General features: G+C 51.6%; 1 protein-coding gene across 5 annotated transcripts in view; it reads right to left on the minus strand.

The window, feature by feature from the left end:
• Positions 1–1,867: 1,867 nt before the first annotated feature.
• Positions 1,868–18,419, minus strand: part of ANKRD11 (ankyrin repeat domain containing 11) — a 153,246-nt gene continuing 136,694 nt past the window's right edge. For all 5 annotated transcript variants that reach the window (XM_061370344.1, XM_061370343.1, XM_061370346.1 and 2 more), the window contains 5 exons: positions 7,059–13,780; positions 5,727–5,825; positions 5,477–5,620; positions 4,299–4,391; positions 1,868–3,126 (listed from right to left, as the gene is read on the minus strand). In XM_061370344.1, coding sequence (XP_061226328.1) covers positions 2,941–3,126; positions 4,299–4,391; positions 5,477–5,620; positions 5,727–5,825; positions 7,059–13,780 — 7,244 coding nt within the window. In that variant the 3' untranslated portion in view covers positions 1,868–2,940. The remainder of the gene's footprint in view (positions 3,127–4,298; positions 4,392–5,476; positions 5,621–5,726; positions 5,826–7,058; positions 13,781–18,419) is intronic.

Consider the following 18,419-nt stretch of genomic DNA (forward strand, 5'->3'; position numbering starts at 1 on the left):
AGGGCAGCGCGGGGCCGAGGGCCGTGCCGCGGTACCGGTAGAGCTGACAGGGGCTCCAGCCGCCGCGGAGGCGAGGCACGGCGGCTCGCAGCAGCGCAGCTCCCGCCAGGCGGCGCAGCGGTGGCGGCAGCAGAGCGGTGTCCGGGCGGCAACGGTGGGGGGGGGCTGCTCCCAGAGCCCACCCCAGCGCCCATCCGAGCGCCAGGGCCAAGCACGGAGCCCACCCCCCCGCCGCCAGTAGGCCTCGAGGGCGCCAGACCTCAGACGGCATCGCGCGTTGGGGCAGACGCACAAAGGGACGGGCCGGACGAGACGGGGCCCCACAGCCGGGCAAGGCTGGCGCTGAGGCGGGACGAGCTCCCCGGGGACAGCCGGACCCAGCCAAACATAGGCCCGCCCTCCTGGCGCCAACCGCCCCGCTCTCCAGCCCTGTGGCCCGGGACGCGCAGTCCCGGAAGCTCCGGTTCCACCCTCCAGGACCGGTCCAGCCCACACCTGAGTCTCACACTCGGCACCCACCCCCCCAGGACCTGGTTGTTCCCCCGGCCCCGTTCACACTCACGCCCCGTCCCTGCTCCACTCGATTCCCCGGACCCTGTTCACCGCTCTCCCACCTCGGCCCCGGTACCCCCGGAGCTCACTTCGCCCCGCCACAGCCTTAATCTACCTCCTCCCAAGCCAGCCCGGCTCACCCCCAAGGCCGGGCAGTGCCAACCCGAGCCCAGTTCACACCTAGAGCCCGGTTCCCCCCTACTCCCCTTCAAGCTGAGTTAACTCCTCACCCTCTATGATGCTCTAGGCCAAGGAACCCCGTGGGCACTGGGGATGCCAGGACCCAGCCGTGCACACCCACCGATGCGCCCGCTTGCACCTGTACGTTAAAGAAGGCTGGTGGGGGTCTGGTCCCTCCCCTGGGAAGGTGGGGTCAGAGCTCCCCTTGTATCCGGTACCGGCAAGGCAGCCAAGTCAACAAGCCTTTTGTTTTTCCCTCCTCGGGATTTATTTAACGATCACTGTCTCTGAAGGCCAAGCCGTGCGGGCCTGGAGCGCCACTGCTGCACAGTCTTATCTGTGTTTGCTTCTGGCCTCCCTCCGTGGGAAGCCGACAGTCAAAGGGGTGCTGGGGCTGCGGTGGCACAGGATAAACCTGAACAGGGGAGATACTTAGGTTGAGGATAAGGAAAGCTCTTCCCTGTGAGGGTGCTGAGGCGCTGGCACAGGGTGCCCAGAGCAGCTGTGGCTGCCCCATCCCTGGCAGTGTTCAAGGCCAGGTTGGACACAGGGGCTCGGAGCAAGCTGCTCCAGTGGAAGGGGTCCCTGCGTGTGGCAGGGGTTGGAGCTGGATGAGCTTTAAGGTCCCTTCAACCCAACCAACCCAAATCAGTTTGTGCTTCCGTGCCAGAGGTGCAGGACAGGTGCCCCTGGCTGTGCTGCCCAACACCAGCCTCACACGGGTGAATTGAGCTAGCACTGGTCCCTCAACCCGTTTCTGAGGGTCAGCATTAGAAAGCACAGGAGGGTGGTGGTGGCTGCAGCAGCACCCTGGGAGTCCGGCAGGCCTCACTCATCCCCGGGCACAGAGGCAGCATCCCAGAGGAAGCACTGCTGGTTGCAAGCCCTGCTGCAGGCTCCAGGGCTCCAGCTTGCTCTGGATGCCGGGAAGCCACCTCCTTGCCTGGGGAGGGAGGACAAAGCTGATGCGGTGTTAAAAGTGAGCATGCAGAGACCCCTGCAACATGGCCCCACAAGTCGAACCACCCCTCTGTACCTGAGCACATCAGACGGGCTTCCGAGGAGCACTGCACACCATCCTGGACCGTATTTTCTCCTTGCAAGTGCTGCCTAGGGTGAACTATACATACAAAGATAATTTTAATTAATTTATTTATTTCTTTACACATAACTGAAAGTGATGTTACAGTACATAAGTTATTTACAACTGTGCAGTAATGTGTTGCAAAATAAATTATCTAGAAGGCAGCAAAAGTACATTGTTAATGTATATAAAAACTGTACAGCATTTATGGGATACAATTTTTCTTTATATGAGTATTGGCTCTGTAGTGTTTTCAAGTTATGTTCTCAGAAAGAGAAACGAAATGCCCAAGATTAAAGGAAAAAAAAATATATAAACCACATGGATTTTACTCCATTAAAAACACAGTTGGCAAAGTCCTTTCTCTGCATCACCACTCGCCTGCCCGGCCGCGCCGCTCCGGTGGCTCCTGCGCTCTTCCCAAAGGCTGTCGAGCGGCTGCTGTGGGTACCGGAGCTGTCCTCACCTCCAGAGCCGCGGCTGCCCAACCCGGACGCTGTCTGTTTGCTTCTACTTGTTTTTGTTTGCTTTTTTTTTCCTTTTTTTTGTGTGGTTTTTTTAAGTTTTTGTCTTTTTTTTTTTTTTTTTAGATTTTATTTTTTTTAGACATACCCAGGATGGAACGAGAAACTCAAAACACCCCCCACCCACCCCCCATGGTTTCCTACTACAGCTTCTCCGAGCGGAGATCCGCCATCGGTGGAAAAACAGAGAGCTGGAAAATCACGGTGTTCACAAGTACATGAATCACGCTGGGTCGCTGGCCCTGCTCAGCAGCTTCTGCAACACACACACAGTGTCCTTGGCCTCCCCCTCTGCGCCTCTGCCAGTCTCTTGGCCGGTGCGTGCCCGCTGCCCGTGCAGCCCGGCTGCCTCCCTGCAAAGGAGATGCGCCCTGGCCCACTGCCTGGCAGGGCTGCCTTCAGTCTGGAAGCGAGGGACACGTTGTGAAGAAAGTGCAATTATTTTTTCTCATTATTTTGTTTTCTGCCGATAGCTGCTTCCTCCTCCTCTGACCAGGGATTCATCAGCAAGCGGTTAAGGGTGAATGTGAGCTCGACCGCCCGACCTCGGAGGGCTCCCGTCCGTGCCAGTGTTCAGTGATGTCTCCTGGTTTTGAACTGTCATGCCGGCAAGAGGACAAAGTCATCGTTCACGTCGACCATTGGCACGTAGAACGAGGGCACCTCGTTCACGCAGAGGGATTTGTGCCCCGCAGGGTCCAGCTCCTGCACCTTCAGCTGCCACTCCATCCTTTGCACTGCGTTCAAAGCAGCAGCTTCGTGTTGCTGGCGCATGAGCAGGCACGTCTGGATTGGGGGGGAGGGGGGGGAAGAAAGAACAAGCAGAGAACCATCATTTTAGTGCTTATAATGTGTGCCCTTTTTGGAATAAATGAAGGAATTTAGCTAGGAATCATAAACAGTCTCAAACACAAAGTGAATGTGCAACCTGGTCTAGTGGAAGGTGTCCCTGCCCATGGCAGGGGGGCTTGGAAACGGATGAGCTTTAAGGTCCTTTCCAACCCAACCCATTCTATGAGGGGTAAGCAGGAGATGGCAAGAAAGGCTCCTGCTGCACATTCCACCTGGCAAAGGCAGGAGGCGTGCAGCAATCATGACAGGCAGAGCAGCAAAGGATGCCACAGGCATCTTTTTAGGAAGGCAACCTGGACTTGGGGTGTCTGCTCAGCCTAAATCCAGCAGAAGCAGGGGTGAACCCCAAAGGGCCTTGTGGGATGGCTTTTAAAGGGTCATAAGCCCTCAAGAGCACTGACCCTGCTGGCAGCACAGTCCCACTGACCTCAACAGTGGCCCTTTGTTGCCCAAGACCAGGGTCCTCCTCCCTTAATGAGAGCTGTCACCTCCCTCCATGTCACCACCTGGAAGCACAATCGTCCCTGCTCCCTCCTGTGCCACCAGAGCTTTGCAGAGCATTCTGCAAATCACTGCACAGACTCCTTTCACCTTGAAGTTCACTACAGGCTTTGAGCTTGCTGCAGCACACATTGCTGGTGCAGAGCAGGCCCTGACCGACCCTAACTGACCAAGAAGCTCCAGACCATACAACATGAAGCAGAATCCCAGACAGACGACCCTTAGCAGAACATGTCTCCCACCCCCTTTCTGAAACTAGCAGAGGCAACTGTGCTCCCCAGGTGCCCATATAGGCTCCCACCTCTCCACCATGCCGTGCATCCCACCAGAGAAGCATCCCACCTGCTCTAGTGGAAGGTATCCCTGACCGTGGCAGGGGGGTTGGAACTGGATGAGCTTTAAGGCCCCTTCCAACCCAAACCAGTCTGGGGTTCTACGACCCTGCATCGTCCAGTGCTTCCCAAACCACCAGGGTTTTGGAAACCACAAAGGCAGCTCCCAAGCTATAGCAACAGCCGGGACCCCTCCTGGAGAACCCTTCCTGCTAGGAGGAAGAGGAGCAGGACCTGGTACCAACCATGCACTGGCGCTCCCAAGCCTCTCACCTTCATTCGATCGTACTTGTCATCCACGTCTTGCAACCAGGAAATGAACTGTCGTGCGTTGAAACGGTCTCTGACCGATTTGTTTTCATCTCCCTAAGCAAAAGACAGCACAAGGGAATTACACAAGAGAATATCCTTGGTGTTACTTTATGCAGCTACAGGTCTAACAGGCCATGTTCCAACTCCTTAGGGCATACACTCATCAGAAACAAGAAGGAGGGAGGGAGAATGGAGCACACTGCTCCCAGCTGTTCTGGCAGCCCTCTGCCAAGGCTTCAGCCTCAGGTGGTGATGCACACACGCATGCATGCATGCACTCCCCATGTCTGCTTGCTTTGCAGAGAATCTGTCTGTGCCAGCCCATCAGAGCACTCACATCTCTCTTGTCCGCTTCAACTCATACCCATGACTGTAATGTCTTCACTGTAAAAGCACAGACACTTGGCTGGGAAACGCTGAGGGATAAATCAAGGCTCTGGGATCAATACTCCAGGTCACTAATGAATTCCAGGATTATATTCCTGCACAGGATGCCTCCTGCAATGCAGTAGTGTGCTTCCCCGAGCAGCCACGCTGGCAGCAGCTGCAGGGCTGCAGAGGGTGCTGGCAGGATGGTGTGGGACCAACTGCAGCCACATGGCCACCAGTTGCAGAAACAGAACACAATTCCCCCTTCCCTGGCACAGAAGGAAGAAATGACCAGTTCCTGTGGCCTGTGAGATAGAGCCTGGCTCTTTCAAAGCCCCTATTCAGACACGAATCGATTTAATGGTTCTCTTCCCTTCCTTCAACAGGAAAAGATATCTTACAGTGTAGTAAAAGAAACCTTTTAAGGGTGTAGATGATCCCGATCAAGAAAAAGGGCAGACAGTTCTGAGACTCACTGATAAACAGAGTCATTTCTGCTCCTGTGAGGACAACATGCTTCCTGTACCCCCATGTTCTGGATGTATTACCTTCCCTGGCACACACATGGGGTATCCCAGAACATGTGATACCAGAAACTGAATCAGAGTAGGCAACCTGCAGGGTCAGACAAGAGCTGCATCTGTGTGCCATGGTGGGAGAAAGGGACCTGAGCAGGGAGAGCATTAGGAACTCCTCCTTCCCTCCATCCAGAAAAGCACATCTCCCTCGGGGTCTGGCACAGCACCTTCACCATCAAGACAGACACTGACCTGATTTTCTAGAGGCATGTTATAGACCTCAGAGTCCAGCAGCATGGTGCAGGCACTGAAGGGCACAGCCTGGTTGGCAATAGTCCTTGCTGCCCGACAATGAACTCTCAGGATCTCCTGCTCACAGGAAACGATGAGCTTCTCCTGAGGAAGAGCAAAGGAAGCAGTGAGCGTTGCCGCCTCAGTCTCCCCAGCAGAGCAAATCCAGGACCTCCTCCCAAGCAGGAGTTTCCTGGGAGCGCTCCCTTACCCGCTCTATGCTGTGCTGGAGCCGCAGCTTTCCTCGCACTGCTTCCTGCTGCTTGAAGAGCTCCTTCAGAGGCTCAGCGAGTGATGGTGGCGGTGCGATCTGTGGGCACACAGCAGCAGGGGGTTAGAGCCAACACTGCTGCTGGGTGCCCTGCCTGCACCCAGCACCCCCTCCCGTGCAGCACATTGGCCAAGGGAGCTGGTGCCACTCCACAGGGTGATGTACTGAGCTCGCCACAGGAGAAACTCTGCCTGTGCCTCAGCAGGCAGGTGGCAAAGGAACAATGCCCTGGATATGCCTAGACCACAGCAATGGGGTGGGACAACAGGGCAAGAGGCGTCCAGTGCTAAGACACGAGCTCTGAGAGACAGAACCAGAGCTTACACCACCCCATGTGCTGTAAAGGCAGCTTGTAAACGGGCCTGAACGTGTCTGATGAAGGGAATGACACTGCTGGAGAAATACTGCCAGGAGCAGCCCCGTCTGCGCACTGGTGGGAAGGGTGCCTGGGTCCTGATGTATCCTGTACCCTCCTGGGGAGCAAGGTGCTTCACAAGCACAGCCCAACTGCAGAACAGGGGAGCAGGGGGCTCTGGGTTAGACGAGGAAGGGACAAGCAGATCTGAACACAGGCTGCAACCACTGTGGTGCTGGGGCAGACAAAGCAAGTATTAACTCATGAAAACAATATGGACCACCTGCACAGAAATACCCACAGACCAGGACATTCCAGCTGCCTGCAGCAGGCAATGAAGCCTGACTTAGCTGGTCATGTTGACCTCCTCCTCCAGGCTGGATCTTGGACTTATTTCCTGCAACGCTGTTTATTGATGCACCTGTGTTAGCAAGTCCATTCATGCAGCACAGCAGTGAAATAGAGATCCCGCTGCCAAGGAGTGAGTGCTATTGGCAAGTCAAATATCAGAGCTTGGGAAAACAAAGGCAGGAGTTAAGAGCCATCTCTTTCCCACTAGTTCGTGATCTAGGTTCACGATCTAATTATTGTACTGCTTGGAAAAGCAGTTTTGCCTTCCAGGCTCAAATCCACTGGATTAGTACAAACCTGCTCTAAAGCCTGAACAAATCTCAAGTTCCTAAGCACAGCCCAAGGTCTCCTCTGCAAAAACACAGCACCTCAGAGGACGCATTTATCAAGCAGCCGTCTACTTACCGAGGCTTTGTCATTACGGGCATGTTCTAAAAGTAGGCTAACACCATGGCTGGGCACTACTGGCACTGCAAGGGCACTCACAGTGCGAAGGGGACAGTCTGGCTTGTAGCAGGGAGGGGACAGTCCCTGGTGCTGTGGTTTAGAGAGAGAAGGTAACTCACCACTGGAATATGGAGCTTGCTTAGAGGCTTGCCGTCCAAAAGGTAGGAGCCCGTGTAGGTGACATACTCAGCGTAGCACTGTGGAGCTTGGGGAGTAATATAGCAGAGGATTTTCCGCTTCTCTTCAATCTTTTTCCTGATCTGGAGGTACTCGAAGTAGGGGTTGGACCTGTCGCTGTGGTAAGGTTCGATGTCATCCAGTTTTATAGCATCTACGATAGCTGCCAGTGTTTGCTGTATCATCTCCCTCGTCTGCTGGGTGGACGTGTTGATCTGCTGCTGCAGCTGCTGGTTGGAGCGCTGGAAGCGGCGCTTGCGCGGATGCTGAGCCTGGGAATCATCGTCCTCTGTAACGCGGCTCTTGGCACGTGTGACGGGCGCAGAAACAGGAGGAAATTCCTTCTCAGCAGCAGCAGCGTTCTGCTTGTTTTGGTTGGCGAGCATCTGAGCCCGGTTCCTGGTAATCCGCTGAGGAATCTCTTCTATTTTCGGTGGTTTGGGAGCTTCTGCTACTGGTTTCTGCACTGGTTCGACGGTTTCTGTTTTAGCATTGCTCGGAGGCGCTTCTGCCTGCGAGGAGGGGGCTTGGCTTGCACTGCGTGCCCCAGCACCCTCCTGTGGGACACTGCTCTCAGTGGTGGCCGCGGGCTGGGGACAGCTCTGGGAGTTGCTCTCTGACACCCCACCAGAAGACGACTTGTCTTCACGTGCAGCCTCCGCTTCTTTGCTCTCTGCCTTAGCAGGTTCAGATGGGGTCTGCTTTGAAACCTGTGCTTCCGAGTTCTCCGATCCCTTTTCCTGGGCTACATTCTGTGCTTCTGAGGTGGCTTCTTTTGCAGCTGCTTCTGGTTTCTGATCCCCTGGTTTTGGCTCTGTCTCTGAGGACAGGCCAGCAGCTGCCTGCCTGGCTGGTGCCTCCTCCGACTCACCGGATGCTCCTGTGGATGCGCTCGCTTTGATGACCCCAGCGCTTACTTCCGAACCTGCTGCCACACTTTCCTCTGCCGCTTCTGCCTTGGTCGCCTCTGTCTCTGCATCCTTAGGCTGGAGCGGCAGTTCTGGTAGCGAGAAGGGGCCGAGGTCCAAGTCATCTGTATTGGTGAAGGGATCAGGCCACGTTACTGCCCCCTCTGTGCTAGCAGGTGCAGCTTTATTGTTATCCAAATATTTGTTTTCTTGTGCGCTACCACCTTCTGCCTGAGGTTCTGCTGGCACACGAGGGGGCTCTGGAGGTATCTCAGGTGCTGCTTCTGGAACAGGCTTGCAGTTATTGAAGAATGTGTCTAACCTGGTAGGGGACATGTACGGAGCTTGCCCTTCAGCTTTCACTGTTTCTCCTGGAACTGCTTCCTCAGCATTCTGCTTGACTTCATCAAGCCTCGGTTCAGACACCGACAGAGGATAAGATATGGGAGAAACAGGGTAGGAAGTATCTGTGGGGATGAAGGCTACTGGTGCAGGATGAATTGGCTCTAGGGAACAGAGTGGTGCTTTAGGGGACTCGGAGAACCTCTGGGGAGATTTCATCAGAAGCTCTGAGCCCATGGACCAGCTGACCGAGTGCTCTGCTGGGTTACCCATCAGGCTGGGAGGAATGCCAGTGTCAGCGTTCCTGGACTGAGCGTTATCCCAGTCTATGTTGTTCTGTTCTGGCATACCTGAACTAAAATGGTTTTCTTCAATTGATGGTAAGTAAGTAGATTCTGGTGGCATAATGGAAGCTGTAGCTTGCTGCTCTTCGGTGGTATCCAAGGGCATGCCGAGGTCGGGGGGAAGAGCACTTTCGACTGAAGGAGCCAGCAATTCATCTCTGTGGGAAGGGGAGGATTTTGCTTGTAAACCAGAAAAGACACTTTCAGGTGACTGGGAAACTCCACTGACAGCTCCTGGTGCGCAGTGCAGAGCTTCCACTTTGGGTGATGAAACCCCATAATCTGGTGAGTAATACCCAGGAGATAAACACTGGAACTTCTCAGCAGGGACAGAAGGAAGGGGAACTTTCTCCTCCATTAAGTGTGGCACTGAAGAGTCATAATTTGATGTTGCTGGAACACTTTGCTGTCTGAAAAATTTATCTCCGACACTGAATTCTTCTTCAGGTGCCCTTCTGATGTCAACTGAGATGGAACGATAAAGGTTTGTGGAGGGTATGGTCCGAGATGGGGTCTGACCGGCGTTCTCAGGGAGCACACCGGAAACGTTGGCGTACCTGTCGAAGAAGGATGGAGAACAGGCGTTCATGGACATGGTGGATATGGGCAGTGAGTGCTGCGAGTCCGCACATTCAAACATCAGGTCCGTGTAGTCTTCGTTGCTGCACGAAGGAGTCCTAGGTGTCTGCATCACCTCCTCGTAGCTTGGACAAGAGACGACGGATGCTGGGGTTGGGACTCCCGTCGGCCGGTTCTGATCAGGCCTGGGAGATGCTGGGAGGATCTCCTTCAGCTGAGGACCCGTTATCCAGTCCTTAGAGTCTGTCCCAACAGCAGGCTGGGCCTTGTTTTCTGGTGACAGCATAGGAGTCAGCGGACCCAGCTCTTTCAGCTTCTTGTCCTTGAGCTGAGTATCCAGCGTTAACGGCTTCTTGGTTGCCAGATCCAGGCTCCTCTTGCGCGCATCTTCCGAGGTTTTAAGTTTGTCCTTTAATTTGGGGTCTCCAGACCTGTGCCTCATTTTCTCCATCTGCTTCATTCTCTCTTTGTGCCTTTTGTGGCGCTCCTCGATTTCCAGGTCTTTCTGGCTCAGCATCCTTTCAAAGCTGGTCATCATCAGATCACCGTCTCCTAGAAGTTTCTCCCTTGGCCTGGCTTCTTTCTTTCCGGTGTCTTTGGAAAGGGTTATTTTTTCATTCCCATTGCTTATTTTTATTGAATCCGATTTGTCTTTCTCTTGGTTCTCCTTGAGCTTTTCCTTCAGTTTGGTTTCGCCAAATTTGAGGTTGTCCTCCTTTGATTTATCTTTAAAGGCGGTAACTTGAGGGCTGTCCTTAAGCGTTGACTTTGGATCATCTTTGTGATGTTTGAAGAAACCATCTGCATGTTTGTCTCTGTGTTTTTCCTTTTCCTCCTTCCATTTTTCCTTGTGTTTATCTCGCTTCTTCTTCTCTTTAGCTGTGCTGATGGTGCCGGAGCCATAACTCTTGTCTTTTTCCGCCTTCTTTGACAGCTCTCTTTCAGAATCATTTTTATCTTTCTTTTCAGAAAATAAGTAATCAATGCTTTTCTCTGGTTCCTCATCAGCCTCTGTCTTCACACTGTAGGAAGTGCTAAAAGCCTCCCCATCCACAGAGAAATCTTTTTCATAATGAGTGGAATCCTTTCTGCCGCTGGAGTCTTTGAATTCTTCTGTTTTTTCCTTTTTCTCTGTCTTCTCCTTCTTTGCTTTTTCTTTCTCATGACTTTTCTTCGACGAAGATGAGGAATGTCTGTGTCTCTCCTTCTCCTTGAGTTTGTCCTGCAAGCAGGTTAAAGGGAGAGAGTCCTTAAACTTTTCTTCCGTGGCATCGGTAAGAGAGAGGTTAGAAGACTCAAAGAGGCTGGTCAGTCCCGGATCTTGTCCTCTATCTGTGAAGCTGTCAGAAGAGATCTCACTGATTTTGTCATTGGAGTCATCTCTATAGTCGTTCAGAGCCTCCTCCTCCAGTTTCTCCAGCAGGCTCTTCTCTGAATCCCCTCCTTTTGAAGATTTCTTGTCCTTGGAGTGCTCTTTATCTGGCTTCTCCTTATGCTTGCTTTTCACCTTGTCATCATTGGCATGTTTCTTTTCAACCTTTTCTGGGAGCTTTTGCTTGGTTTTCTTCTCTTGAGTGGAATCTATGGACGTTCTGTCTTTCCTGTCCTTGTACTTTTCGGTAGAGTCTTTATCTTTCTTCTCTTTGTGTTTTTCAGAGGAACTCTTCTCCTTCTTCTCTTTACCCCCTTCCGATGTCCCTTTGTCCTTTTTCTTCTCCTTGGAGTCCTTATCCTTCTGCTTCTCTCCTGAGTGCTGCCTGTCAGAGGAGTACTTGCGGTGCTTCTCAGGGTACAGCTCCTTCTCAGCACCTGCGCCATCCTCCTTCTCCTGCAGACTATCCAGACGATGCATGTCGCTCCCAGCAGAGTCACCAGCTTTGAACCCACTCAAGCTGTACTCATCCCTCTCGTCTTCGCTTTCATCTGTGAAGATGTCTGCAATGCTGTACCAGCTTTTCTCCTTGCCTTTCTTCTCATCCTTTTTCTCGGAGAAGTCCTCTCGTTCTGCGGAGAAGTTTTTATCTTTCTTGTCTTTAACCTGCTCAAAAGAACTCTTCCTTTCTTTGTCTTTGCTGTGCAGGTCTTTGTACTTCTCTTTAGCTTCTTTTTTCTCTTTGAAACTCTTGTCAAGTTCTTTGTCTTTCAGGACTTTGTCAGGAGCAACTTTTTCAATTTTCTCCTTGTCGCCTTCTTTGGATTTTTCCTTGTATTTTTCTGGCTTCGCCTTTTCTTTTTTTTCTTTATCAGGAGCATCTTTCTTCTCCTTTTCCTTCCCAGAATGGTGTCTCTCCCAGCTCTCCAGGGTTTTACCACTGAATTCAGGGTCAGGCTTATCCTTGAAGAACGTTTCACAGCCATATTCTTTAAAGTCATCTCGATAGGGCTCCTCCTGCTTCGTTTTGGTGTCTTTCCTGTCTTTAGAGCCATCAGAGGAATCTTTTCTGTCTTTGGTGGTTTCACATGCATCTTTTTCTTTCCTCTCCTTGACACCCTCCGCAGAATCCTTCCTCTTTTTATCCTTTTCAGGCAAATAACTAGGAGGAACTTTGTGTCTGTCTGTTTGGTCCTTTTTCTTCTCAGAGCTTTTCTCCAAGTACTCCCTTTCTTTCTTCTTTAAGAAAGCGTCCTTTTCATTACGTTTCTCGTTGTATTCTTTCTTGTCTTTCGTTTTATTTTCCTTTTTCTTGTCTTTAGTTTCCTCTTTTACAGGTTCTATGATTAGTTTTGCCACGGTGTCATTTTTAATCTCCCTGAAATCTGTTACTGGAGAATCCCAGCTATCTTCACCTTTGAAGTCGAAGGATGAGTCAGAAGACAAGTCTGAAAACCACCTCTCTTGCTGATCATCTGAAAGGCTGAACTTTGTGTCCTCGCTTTCAGGAAACTGGGTTTTGTTATTAAACTCATCAAACCCAGACTCATCCCTGTAAAGTTTGTCTTTTTTGCATTTTTCTTTCTCTTCCTTGAAAGCTTTTTCTTTCTCTAGTTTAGAAACCTTCTCTTCCTTCAGCTCATTCTTCTTTTCAGATTTTGACTGCTTGTCCTTTGATTTTTTCTTTCTCTCCTCCTTGTGTAGTCTTGGCTTGTCCTCCTTGGGAGACTTCTCCTTTACAGGTTTCTCTTTTTCTGATTTGCTTAATCCTTCTCTGAAGGATTTGCTCATGTCTTTACTACCATCTTTTACTTTTCTTAATGATTTCTCCTCTTTCAAGGATTTTCCAGTCTCATCTTTAAACAACCACTCCTTCTCTTCGGCTTTACCTTTGGGGAGCTTTTCCTCCTTCTTACTGTGATCTCGCTCATGCTTTAACACCTTTAGTTTGTTTTCAACTGGATTTTCTGTCTCTACTATCAAGCCTTTCTCAGGCTTTTGTTTAGAGTCCTCAAACTCAAAAGAAAATGTTTTGATTATTTTAATGTCTTGGCTGATGGGACACTGCCCCTTCTCCTTGTTTTTATGTTTGTGTTTTGTTTTATGCTTTTTAACAACCTTCCCCTCTTTGTCCAGCTTTGGAATCGCTCCATCCACATTGCTATGGAATGAATTCTTTTTCTCAGAAACAGTGTTGTGTGTGGTGTTTTTCTTTCTGTGCTCTGTTTTCTTCCTGACTGGCTTTAGTGACTCTAAGCTCGAGTCCTCGGACGAGTAGTCTGACTCGCTCGTCAGTCTCGTCCTGGTGGAGTCCGATAAGGAACTGACATCTGACCAAGCTGGAGAAGATATGGTTTTCCAATTGTCCGTCCTCCAGTGCTTGGAGTGCTGTTCTGTAAGATTAGCATTATGTTTCTGGGATGCTAAACTCCCGTGAGAAGAGGTCGATGAGGCAGACAGAGAGTTAAACAAGGAGGATTCCTTTAGCACTAGCCTGGAGTCCTTTACACAGCTAGAGCTCTGAAGAGAGTCTCTATCATCCTCCTCACTCTCCACGTTTTCACTCTCTGATTCAGAGGAACAAAACTTGTCATTTTTTTTGCCAAACCGAACCTCTTTGTTTTTTGCCTCCTTCTTCCGCTTCTTTTTTACTTTGCTTTTCTCCTTCTGCGGCTTTGTGCTGGCGGGCTCTCGAATCTTGCCGCTGGGCAGTATCGAGTGGCTCGAAAGTCGCAGTTTCTCCCCTGTCCCCACAGCAACACTGGTCTCCTCCTCGTCCGAGCTGTCCGACAGGATGCGGTGGGCAGCTTTCTTTGGTGTAATTGCGTTATTTTTAGTATAAGTTTTCACTTCCATTTTGGGTATGGAAATGAAACTGTTTGCTTTAGTCTCTTTTCTGTAATCCTTTTTCAGCAAATGTTTGTCATCAACAGGCGGGACCCGGTCCTGCTCATCATCCTCATCAAATTCATACTCATCTTTCACCGGGGTGATGGTTTTGGGAGGCTCCTGGGCCTTGGGCTTGTGCTTCAAACCCTTCTCAAACTCTGAGTCTGTATTATTGCCATCAACAGAGCTGGAGGGAGCGAAGGAAGGGGCATCCTCCTCTTCCGAGGTCTCTGCAGACAGAGAAGAACAATGTGTTAAGAGCTGCAAGGGGCTTTGGGGAGGTAACATGATCAGTCTGCTGCATATGTGACCCCTGTGAACACCCCCACCACCCTTCTGCCCTACCCAGCCTTTGCTAAGTTTGCAGCTGATAGCTCAAAATGTCAGGTTGGGAGATCTTTTAGAAAGGGATAGCTATCCAGTCTCAAACCTGCACAGGGTGGTCCTCAAAACAACATCCTGGGTCTATCAAGAGAAGAACCTGTTAACAGAGTTATGACTGCACAAACCATAGGTCAAGACTTCCCATGAGATTGGAAACTTTAATTAGCATGGATTAAAACCTGCAGTGTTCCCCACCTGGCACAGCCGTAACGGTGACATTCATGGGACAGGCTGTAGCAGGGACCTCTGCTGAGGGATAGCCCAGGAGCACTGGTATGGAGTGCTGTGCCCTCCAAGGGGAGGGATGGGGACACACGACGAGTATGTAAGCCTCCTCCTCTCTACACACAAGCTGAACTGGGTCAACTGCTGAGGTGAGCAGCTCAGGAGAGGACACCTTCAACACCTAAGCAGAGCGAAGCTCAGCATCCAGGAGCCTCAACTGAGAGCAGTGAGAGCCTCAAGTCCTCAGATGACGTAAGCAGGGACTCACAGGGGAAAGCAACAGGAGGGATGGCACCAGCCCTGACTGGATAAAAACCACCCCAGGGAGTGGGACCGATCAGGAGCGTGGTATGGCAGTTTGCGCAGGCAGGCGAGCAGGATGGTGAGCACGGGCCGTATGACCATGGCCCGGGCTGGGAGCTCTGCTCTGGCTGCCCCAGCTGTGGCAGTGGAGGCACCCAGACAGAGCCGATGAGAGGGGAGGCTGCAGTGCAGAGCTCGGGGTGTGGAGAGTGCCTGCACTGGTCTGGTGAGGGGAGGGTGCACAGTGGGCAGGGCTGCACTCGGTGCTCCCCTGTGGAGGTCCTCCTGCAGCAGGGGCTGAGCTGTGGGATGCTGTCAATAGGCTGAAAGATGTCAGGGAAGCTGAGAGAAAGCAGGACTGCTTGCTCCAGGCCCAAACTGTGCTGGGGCCTCAAGCATCCATCGCAGCTTATGCAGGAAAGGAGGCCATTAACCCAGGAAGCTGGGAAATAGTAATATAAGAAAACAACAAAAAAAGAGGAGGAAGAGGACAATTAAAAGCAAGGAGCTTCCTCCTCAGTTTCTTGTCCCCTTCCGGAACCGCTTTGCCGTCCTGCAGGGGGCTAATGAAGAAATACACATCTTGCACCATGAACAACCAGCTGACGCACTGGGAAAGAAGATCTCTACTGGTGCTGCCAGGAGAAAGTGACGGGTTGTAGTACTGGGGGACTCTACTTTGAAAGGGACAGAAGCACTCATCTGTCGGCCTGACGCAGTTTCAAGGGAGGTGTGTTGCCTACCTGGGGCATGGATCAGGGATGCTGCAGAGAAGCTGCCTGCTCTAGTAAGTCCCATGGACTATTACCCACTTCTAGTGATCCACGTGGGTGCTACTGATACAGATAGCAGTAGCCTGGAGAACATTAAGAAGGACTACAGAGCCCTGGGAGAGGTGGTTAGGGGCTCTGGAGCTCAGATAGTCTTTTCATCAATCCTCCAGGATACAGGGCAGGAACTTAAAATGGCTAGGAGTATTGCCCAGGTTAATAAATGGGTAGAACAGTGGTGCCATACTCAGGGGGTTGGTTATCTAGAACATGGGACTCAGTTTGGGAGGCCAGGTCTGCTGGAGGCTGGTGGAGCTGCTCTGACAATGAAGGGGAAGAGCAGTTTTGGTAGGAGGCTTGCCAGGCTGGTCAAGGATGCTTTAAACTAGATGTGTTGGGGGAGGGGGGCATCATTCCATCCCAACAATCCCAGTCAGTTGCCAGGACCTATAATAAATGCTTGGACCACTGCAGAGATATTCCAGCTGCTCCAGCCAATGACCCAGCTTCATTTGGAGCTCAGCTCAGATGCCTCTATACAAACGCCCGTAGCATGGGGAACAAACAAGAAGAATTAGAGATGTGGGCTCGTCTACGGGGGTATGATATTATAGGAATCACAGAAACATGGTGGGATGGCTCCTGTGACTGGAGTGTTAGAATGGAAGGTTACAGACTCTTTAGAAAAGACAGGCCTGGCAGGCAGGGAAGGAGAGTTGCCCTTTATGTTAGGGATAGGCTGGAGAGTATGGAACTCTGTCTGGGGACAGGTGAGCAGTTAACAGAGAGCTTGTGGGTCAGGGTTAAAGGGAAAACAGTGATGGGAGACATTACTGTGGGGATCTGTTACAGACCGCCTGATCAAGAGGAATCTGCGGATGAAGCACTCCATAGGCAGATAGGAAAAGCCTCACGCTCACAGGCCCTCGTTCGAATGGGGGACTTCAATCACCCTGATATCTGTTGGAATGACGGTACGGCCCGGCACAAGCAATCCAGGTTCCTCGATTGTGTGGAACACAACTTCCTCCTGCAGGTAATACAGGAACTGACAGAGAGAGGTGCCATGCTTGACCTTGTGCTCACCAACAGGGAAGGGCTCGCTGGAAATGTGGCACTCCAGGGCAGCCTTGGATGCAGCGACCACGAGATGGTTGAATTGGAGATCCTCAGGACAGTGAGAAGAGCGTGCAGCAAGCTCACTGCCCTGGACTTCAAGAGAGCAGACTTTGGCCTCTTTAGGAACCTGCTTAGTAAGGTTCCATGGGATATAGCCCTAGAGGGCAGGGGGGCCCAAGACTGTTGGTTGATATTCAAGGATCACCTGCTACAAGCTCAGGAGTGTTGCATCCCAACTAGATGGAAGTGCAGCAGGAGGGCAGGAGACCTCCTTGGGTGGATAAGGAACTGCTGAGGAAACTCAGAGGGAAAAAGGAGTTTATAGAAGGTAGCAGCAAGGACAGCTGGCTTGGGAAGAGTACAGGGATGTTGTCCAGGAAGCTAGGGAGCAGGTTAGGAAAGCTAAGGCCCAGTTAGAATTAAACCTGGCTAGGGATGTGAAAAATAACAGGAAGGGATTCTGTAGTTACACTGCAAATAAAAGACAGACTAGGGACAACGTGGGCCCTATCCGGAAGCTCTCAGGAGAACTGGCTGCCCTGGATTTGGAGAAGGCTGAGGTTCTGAATGACTTCTTTGCTTTGGTCTTCACTGGCAAAGGCTCTGACCGCACCACCCAAGACTTGGAAGGCAGACGCAGGGACTGTGGGAATTAACACCGTGGGCCCACTGTAGGAGAGGATCTGGTTTGAGACCATCTTAAGAACCTGAACGTGCACAAGTCCATGGGTCCTGATGGAATCCATCTGCGGGTCCTGAAGGAGCTGGCAAATGAAGTTGCTAAGCCACTGGCCATCATATTTGAAAAATCACGGCAGTCAGGTGAAGTTCCCGATGACTGGAAAAAGGGAAATATAACCCCCATTTTCAAGAAGGGGAAAATGGATGCCCCGGGGAATTACAGACCAGTCAGTCTCACCTCTGTGCCTGGCAAAATCTTGGAGCAGATTCTCCTGGAAGGCATGCTAAGGCACATGAAAATCAACAAGGTGTTTGGTGACAGCCAGCATGGCTTCACTAAGGGGAAATCCTGCCTGACCAATTTGGTGGCCTTCTATGATGGGGCTACAGAACTGATGGACAGGGGTAGAGCAGTTGATGTCATCTACCTGGATTTGTGCAAAGTGTTCGACACTGTCCCACATGACATCCTTGTCTCTAAATTGGAGAGACATCAATTTGATGGATGGACCACTCGGTGGATAAAGAACTGGCTGGATGGCCGCACACAAAGAGTTGTGGTCAATGGCTCAATGTCCAGCTGGAGACCAGTAACGAGTGGTGTCCCTCAGGGATCGGTGTTGGGACCGGTCTTGTTCAACATCTTCGTCGCTGACATGGACAGTGGGATTGAGTGCGCCCTCAGCAAGTTTGCCGATGACACCAAGCTGTGTGGTTCGGTTGATACGCTGGAGGGAAGGAATGCCATCCAGAGGGACCTGGACACGCTTGTGAGGTGGGCTGATGCCAACCTCATGAGGTTTAACCATGCCAAGTGCAAGGTCCTACACCTGGGTCGGAGCAATCCCAGGCACAGCTACAGGTTGGGCAGAGAAGAGATTCAGAGCAGCCCTGTGGAGAAGGACTTGGGGGTGCTGATTGATGAGAAAATGAACATGAGCCGGCTTCAGTGTGTGCTCGCAGCCCAGAAAGCCAACTGTACCCTGGGCTGCATCAAAAGGAGTGTGAGCAGCAGGTCGAAGGAGGTGATCCTGCCCCTCTGCTCTGCTCTCGTGAGACCTCACCTGGAGTACTGTGTGCAGTTCTGGTGTCCTCAACATAAAAAGGACATGGAACTGTTGGAGCAAGTCCAGAGGAGGCCACGAGGATGATCAGGGGACTGGAGCACCTCTCATATGGAGACAGGTTGAGAAAGTTGGGGCTGTTCAGCCTGGAGAAGAGAAGGCTGCGTGGAGACCTCATAGCAGCCTTCCAGCATCTGAAGGGGGCCTATAGGGATGCTGGGGATGGACTCTTCATTAGGGACTGTAGTGACAGGACAAGGGGTAATGGGTTAAAACTTAAACAGGGGAAGTTTAGACTGGATCTAAGGAGGAAGTTCTTTCCT

This window comes from Neopsephotus bourkii, unplaced genomic scaffold (assembly GCF_033783945.1).
Source record: "Neopsephotus bourkii isolate Nb327-2 ecotype Australia unplaced genomic scaffold, CSIRO-AGI_Nbou_v1 NB_1541, whole genome shotgun sequence".
Classification (NCBI taxonomy): Eukaryota; Metazoa; Chordata; class Aves; order Psittaciformes; family Psittacidae; genus Neopsephotus; species Neopsephotus bourkii.